Source organism: Oncorhynchus mykiss, chromosome 7 (genome assembly GCF_013265735.2).
Source record: "Oncorhynchus mykiss isolate Arlee chromosome 7, USDA_OmykA_1.1, whole genome shotgun sequence".
NCBI classification, from domain to species: domain Eukaryota; kingdom Metazoa; phylum Chordata; class Actinopteri; order Salmoniformes; family Salmonidae; genus Oncorhynchus; species Oncorhynchus mykiss.
In genome coordinates, this window is record NC_048571.1 from 84,327,296 (window position 1) to 84,334,781 (window position 7,486).

Below are 7,486 nucleotides of genomic sequence, written 5' to 3' on the forward strand. Positions count from 1 at the left end.
TTCCCCACATACGGTGCTGGATCAAGGATGATTGTTCTCCCCCAATTAATAAAGCAGCTTCGCTCCAAATGTGGATTACATGTGTGACATTTAAAGCCTCAGCCTGTCCACCGGAAATAAAAAATAATTTTGTGCTGTCTGATGTAACGTTAAATTATCACTATGGCATCCAGTCACAACACAGCAGGCTTTTCCCAGCATGCATCCAGTAGCTTGCTAGTTAAAAGGCACAACACAGTCGAGAAGGTGTTAGTTACCAGTATCGTTCTGCCTCATTCCGCTTGAGATGTCTTATACGTTAAATGTACAGTTGAAGTCGGAAGTTTGCATTCATCTTAGCCAAATACATTTAAACTCAGTTTTACACAATTCCTGACATTTAATCCCAGTCAGTTAGGATCACCACTTGATTTTAAGAATGTGAAATGTCAGAATAATAGTAGAGAGAATGATTTATTTCAGCTTTTATTTCTTTCATAACATTCCCAGTGGGTCAGACGTTTACATACACTTAATTAGTATATGGTAGCATTGCTTATAAATTGTTTAACTTGGGTCAAACGTTTCGGGTAGCCTTCCACAAGCTTCCGAAAATAAGATGGGTGAACTTTGGCCCATTCCTCTTGACAGAGCTGGTGTAACTGAGTCACGATTGTAGGCTTCCTTGCTCGCAAACGCTTTTTCAGTTCTGCCCACAAATTTTATATAGGATTGAGGTCAGGGCTTTGTGATGGCCACTCCAATACCTTGACTTTGTTGTCCTTAAGCCATTTTGCTACAACTTTGGAAATATGCTTTGGGTCATTGTCCATTTGGAAGACCCATTCGAGACCAAGCTTTAACTTCCTGACTGATGTCGTGAGATGTTGCTTCAATATATCCACATAATTGTCCATCCTCATGATGCCATCTATTTTGTGAAGTACAACAGTCCCTCCTGCAGCAAAGCACCCCCACAACAGGATGCTGCCATCCATGTGCTTCACGGTTGGGATGGTGTTCTTTTGCTCGCAAGCCTCCCCCTTTTTCCTCCAAACATAACGATGATCATTATGGCCAAATTGTTCTATTTTTGTTTCATCAGACCAGAGGACATTTCTCCAAAAAGTACGATCTTTGTCCCCAGGCGCAGTTGCAAACCGTAGTCTGAGTGTCCTTTCAGGTTATGTCGATATAGGACTCGTTTTACTGTGGATATAGATACTTTTGTACCTGTTTCCTCCAGCATCTTCACAAGGTCCTTTGCTGTTGTTCTGAGATTGATTTGCACTTTTCGCACCAAAGTACGTTCATCTCTTCCTGAGCGGTATGACGGCTGCGTGGTCCCATGGTGTTTATACATGCGTATTATTGTTTTTACAGATGAATGTGGTACCTTCAGGCATTTGGAAATTGCTCCCAAGGATGAACCAGACATGTGGAGGTCCACAATTTTTTCCCGAGGTCTTGGCTGATGTCTTTTGATTTTCCCATGATGTCAAGCAAAGAGGCACTGAGTTTGAAGGTAGGCCTTCAAATACATCCACAGGTACACCTCCAATTGACTTAAATTAAGTCAATCATCCTATCAGAAGCTCCTAAAGCCCTGACATAATTTTCTGGAATTTTCCAAGCTGTTTAAAGTCACAGTCAACTTAGTCTATGTAAACTTCTGACCCACTGGAATTGTGGTACAGTGAATTATAGGTGAAATAATCTGTCTGCAAACAATTATTGTAAAAATGACTTGTGTCATTCACAAAGTAGATGTCCTAATCGACTTGCCAAAACTATAGTTTGTTAACATGACATTTGTGGAGTGGTTGAAAAAAACAAGTTTTAATGACTCCAACCTAAGGGTATGTAAACTTCCGACTTCAACTGTAAGCAAAGTCACATGACACGCACATGTGATGACGGCTATATTAAGGAGCTATATATTTAAATTAGTTAAGATTATAAAACTGGTGTATAATATTTCGGGCTTTAAGTGAAGTTGCATGAAGCCCGAAGTAATTGCTTTTTTTTTGGTGGGGGGGGTTTACCCACTTTTTCTCCCCAATTTCGATCTTGTCTCATCACTGCAAGTCCCCAACGAGCTCGGGAGGCGAAGGTCGAGTAATGTGTCGTCCCGAAACATGACCCGCCTAAGCGCGCTTCTTAACACCTGTCTGCTTAACACAGAAGTCATTTCGCACCAATGTGTCAGAGGAAACACTATTCAACTGATGACCGAGATCAGCCTCCAGGCGCCCAGCCTGCCACAAGGAGTCTCTAGATCACGATGAGCCAAGTAAACCCGGACAACATGGAGTTAACCGGGACAACATGGAATTAACCGGGACAACATGGAGTTAACCGGGACAACATGGAGATAACCGGGACAACATGGAGTTAACCGGGACAACATGGAGTTAACTGGGACAACAATCCATGGCCTCTTAGCATTCTGTTGACAGAGTAGGGTGTGAGTCCCTAAGATTACCGTATTCGCTATACAGTGCGTTACTTTTGACCTGACGCGGCTGTCATCTGAGAAACACCCACAGAGCCTCATCTGAGACACACACCCACAGAGCCTCATCTGAGACACACACCCACAGAGCCTCATCTGAGATACACACCCACAGAGCCTCATCTAAGACACACCCACAGAGCCTCATCTGAGACACACCCACAGAGCCTCATCTGAGACACACCCACAGAGCCTCATCTGAGACACACCCACAGAGCATCATCTGAGACACACCCACAGAGCCTCATCTGAGACACACACCCACAGAGCCTCATCTGAGACACACCCACAGAGCCTCATCTAAGACACACCCACAGAGCCTCATCTGAGACACACACCCACAGAGCCTCATCTGAGACACACCCACAGAGCCTCATCTGAGACACACCCACAGAGCCTCATCTGAGACACACCCACAGAGCCTCATCTGAGACACATTGCTGTAAGCACAGTGCATGGGTACTAGTGGTGTAATGGGTTTGTGTTCTGGTGCAGGTTTGGACTGCCAACTGGGACATTTAAATACATTAGCTAGGTAGAGAACAGCTGTGTCGATACCTTTTCTATCAGACAAGCAATGATTAAAGTGATATTCTCTGCACATATCTCCAACCGAAAACTATGATCCATGGGGATATACTGGCAGACATCTGATAATTTCCCATTACAGTTTTAATGTCCCCATATCTATTGTAAACCCTATAGGCCTGTGTGAAATGCCCATATGGATATGCTGGCTGACAAATAATGATTTCCTGTTAAAATGTTAACGATATTTCCACGTCTGTATTCCTATGTCCAGTCCTGTGTGTGTAAATCTGGGACAAAGTGTGTGTCCTAATCGATCAGAGATAACCATTGGCTGCTAATATAATAAGAAGGTGGGAAAACCCAATTGATCTGCGGTAATATGACATTTGCGGTTGCTATGACCACAACGGCGATTGGTGCAGGTAGGTCCTAACTACAGTTGCCCTACTACTGCGGTTCAGAGTTGAATAGGCCCAGAACTCTGAAGGTAGTTATTGGCAGGGATATTGGGGGTGTATTCCGTGAGGTGAATACATACTGTTGTGCCCTACTGAACAAGGCCAGAATGCGAAAGCAGTGAGCGAATAGCAGTGCGGTGGCGGCATGGAGCTGTCCTTCAGCACCACGCTCTATGAACGTTCCACAATGCTGTGCCCTACTACTGAACGAGGCCTGAATGCGAGAGCAGTAGAGCGGTGCGGTCGCAGTACGAAGCTGTTCTTTCAAAACCATGCACTACTGAAGCAATGCGGTACCGTATAGTGATACAGGAAGTAGTCCTTTCAGCACCATGCAATGCTATTGAAGTTCAACCGTTTTTACTGTGGCCGGGTATCTCGCAGTACAGATACCGATTTTAAGAACTGAGCTGAGTCTTTAAACCTGAACTTGGTGTCTCACAAGTTGAAATAAAAACGTATATGCGTACTAGCATTATACAACTTTACAGGCTGTGGTACACTGTAGCCTTTCAAGCATACAACAGCATCACAAATGCATCAAACACTTGGGGGAGAGGACACATACCAGCATCAGTGGGCTGAAATCGATTTCTAAACATGTATATGTATCTCGGGTGTAAATTAAGGCCATTAATGGAATCTGAAATAGTTATGAGAAGGTATCATTCACTCGGTGTGTTTGTGTCACTAATAACTGAATAATATAGACAGAAACTACACCGTGTTAATAAGCTTGTCTTACCTGAAACAGACGTAATATGTTCGCCACCATGATCGACACAGAACTCGCTGAAGCTCCTATCACTCCCACAACTTTTTCTGGCTTGACGAACACTGGTGGTTCACCGTTAGTACACCTCACATCCGACGTGTCTTTTTGTATGAGTGCCTGCACAAAAGTCAGAGACTTCTCCAGAGCATAGGTGTCCCTCGAACACGTATCGAGCACCCGGGCACCTAGGGTGACATTGGGAAGAAGATCGTCATCACTGTTGATTTGGTCCAAGGCATACATCATAGCTTCGAGACGATGGATCCCGTTCTCTTTCTTGATATCCCCACACGGCTCTCCCGGGATCCCACGGGCGTGCACAGGGAAGAGGCCGCCAAGGGTCAGGTCTCCCTCCATTCTTATGGAATGCGGCGCGTAAATTTCCTGCGATGCCGTAAGGTCAAATAGAGCTTTCATCACACATAATACTTGCCACGTAAAGTAGGGTTTCTTCAGTTCTAGAACCACACCACCATTCCTTAGCTTGGCCATGGTCTCTCTCTCGCTCTTTCCCCTTATGCCTCCTCCGACTTCGATTTAGAAAAAAGACCGGACGCACCGAGGTACTTTTTTTTATAATACTTCAATGAAATAAAGGTGAGGCATCGTCCAAAGTAAGTTAATGTGTGCTTATTTGTAAGAAGAAAATGCGCAGGTGAGAATGGTGCGCATATTATTCCGCTATAGGCTACCGACGGGTTTGCCAATGCGTTACTCCTCCTAAATGTGCGCACGACTTCCCAATAGCAGTGTACGGTTCACACAATCGCTTGTTGCTCGGACACCCATTCCAGGTTTGAAGACAGTGGGTCGACATTCAATAAAGAACACTAACCGACTAATACTTTGTAGAAACAAAAATGTAATGGATACTAATCATAACTCATTAAATGTATTTAAATACGCATTAAATGCGCACGAATACGTGGTGTTGATATTCCACGGTTTAAAGCGTGAATCACCACTGAACTCCCACCGTGCGCTGATGTCATAGGCTACTTTCCACAAAGAATATCTAAACGCTAATAAATTGTTTTAAAACAAACGGACAACTCGGGAAATCTTCAAGATATAGAACTCCGAAAAGTTGACGTTTATTTCACAAGCAGTCCATCACAGGAGCACACATCTTGAGGCGCATGATGATAACGGAATTGCGTTCTGAACATGTTCAGCTGGTGTCTGTGACATCCTCCTCTTCACGCAAACAACGAACTTCTTCGAGACTCCCGTTTGGCTAAGAATGCAGCGACTTCTCTCTGATGAAAGTAGTCTTTCTTTCGTTGTTGATCCCTTAGAAATCCCTCACTTTTAAGGAGAGGATGGAGAGGAGACATACAAGTATCTCCCCCTGAGCGCTACGGAGGGAATGACGCCTTCTCTCTCTCTCTCTCTCTCGCTCACCCTCTCTCTTTCTCTCCACGGAAAAATCAAATATGCGTTTGTAAAATGACTTAATGCCCAAAGCCTGCAACACACATTTAATTGTTCAGCTTAAATCACAGGATGGGCTTTTATGTGTATCCCAGTCTACTACACCAATATATCAACTGTATGTCTATGACTACAATATCATTGTTCAAATTAATTTGTTGTAAATATTATATTAGAGAGAGGGGGGGGGGGCTTTGATTGCGAGAAATGGATAATACAAATCGATATCAGGAATCCCTAATGGTTACGCTTGTGTAGGCAACCAGGGAAAACCTAATGTACCATACACCGTTCATTGAGCGTAGGAGGTTACCTAATTCTGTTGCAGCTTTATGCAAGCTATTGCCGACCGTGCAATCATGCATGTTTGCTATATTTTGCATGCAAGCCCGCACACACAGAAATACACGGAAAAAGAGAGATACGTCTCACACACACACACACACGCACGCACGCACGCACGCACGCACACACACACACACACACACACACACACACACACACAAATGTATGCTCGCACAAATACGCACACAACGGTGTACATAAATCACAGAATCCATTATTAGAAAATACATGTATTGCCCATGCGTTGTTGTGAAGTTCTTGGTTGGATGGGAAAGACGTCTTTGAAGATGTGGTTCGAGTATTATTACAACTGCTCGTAATACACTGTCGTTTCATGTATAAATTACCTTATTAACAAGTATGAGGTATAGAGAATAATCTTGAAAATAATCTGTCCATGATCCATTGTACAAGATGGTCTTTCAAATATTGTAAACGATAGAAAATAATGGACACACATAAGAGCAGTTCCACATTAAGCGTGTTATCCTGAGACTCCAATTTTTCACTTTATAACGTATGTCAAACAAAAAAAAATATGATTTCAAAGTAAAAAAAAAACAAACAAACATCCAACTCCACAAACAAGTACCAATTCTAACAATTTCCAAATAATGTTTTTACATTCTTGAAGTATAAAGCAGATGCATAGTTTGATAACATAATGAGGGTTTGTACTTTTTGGTTGCATCATTCTGTTACCATACTTAGCAAGCTGCACTGTTGTTCAAGTAAATGTGTTCTGGTAAAATGTTCAACAGAAAGTCATCGTTGTGCGTAGAGGTGTATGGTTTGTTTAACATTGCAATCATTGGTTGTTGTTTGGCATACATTTTATAAGTGAAACATCAGATTCTCTGCATCAATATGATACTGTGGGATTGCCCGACATTACAGTAAACTTCAGTCTGCCTGACACTACAGTATGTGTCACTCTGCCTGACACTACAGTATGTGTCACTCTGCCTGACACTACAGTATGTGACACTCTGCCCTACACTACAGTAAACATCACTCTGAGTGACACTACAGTGTGTGTCACTCTGCCTGACACTGCAGTAAACATCACTCTGCCTGACACTACAGTATGTGTCACTCTGCCTGACACTACAGTTAACATAACTCTGCCTGACAACACAGTAAACATCACTCTGCCTGACACTACAGTAAACATCACTCTGCCCAACACTACAGTAAACATCACTCTGCCCTACACTACAGTAAACATCACTCTGCCTGACACTACAGTATGATTCACTCTGCCTGACACTACAGTAAACATCACTCTGCCCTACACTACAGTAAACATCACTCTGCCTGACACTACAGTATGATTCACTCTGCCTGACACTACAGTAAACATCACTATGCCTGACACTACAGTACACATCACTCTGCCCGACACTACTGTAAACATCACTCTGCCTGACACTACTGTAAACGTCACTC

The 7,486-nt window shown here is 43.2% G+C and overlaps 1 protein-coding gene across 2 annotated transcripts in view; it reads right to left on the minus strand.

Annotated features, from left to right (window-relative positions):
• Positions 1 to 5,614, minus strand: part of LOC110528632 (metabotropic glutamate receptor 7) — a 378,715-nt gene extending 373,101 nt beyond the window's left edge. For both annotated transcript variants that reach the window (XM_036984246.1, XM_036984247.1), the window contains exon 1: positions 4,229 to 5,614. In XM_036984246.1, coding sequence (XP_036840141.1) covers positions 4,229 to 4,750 — 522 coding nt within the window. In that variant the 5' untranslated portion in view covers positions 4,751 to 5,614. The remainder of the gene's footprint in view (positions 1 to 4,228) is intronic.
• Between the last annotated feature and the right edge of the window lie 1,872 nt (positions 5,615 to 7,486).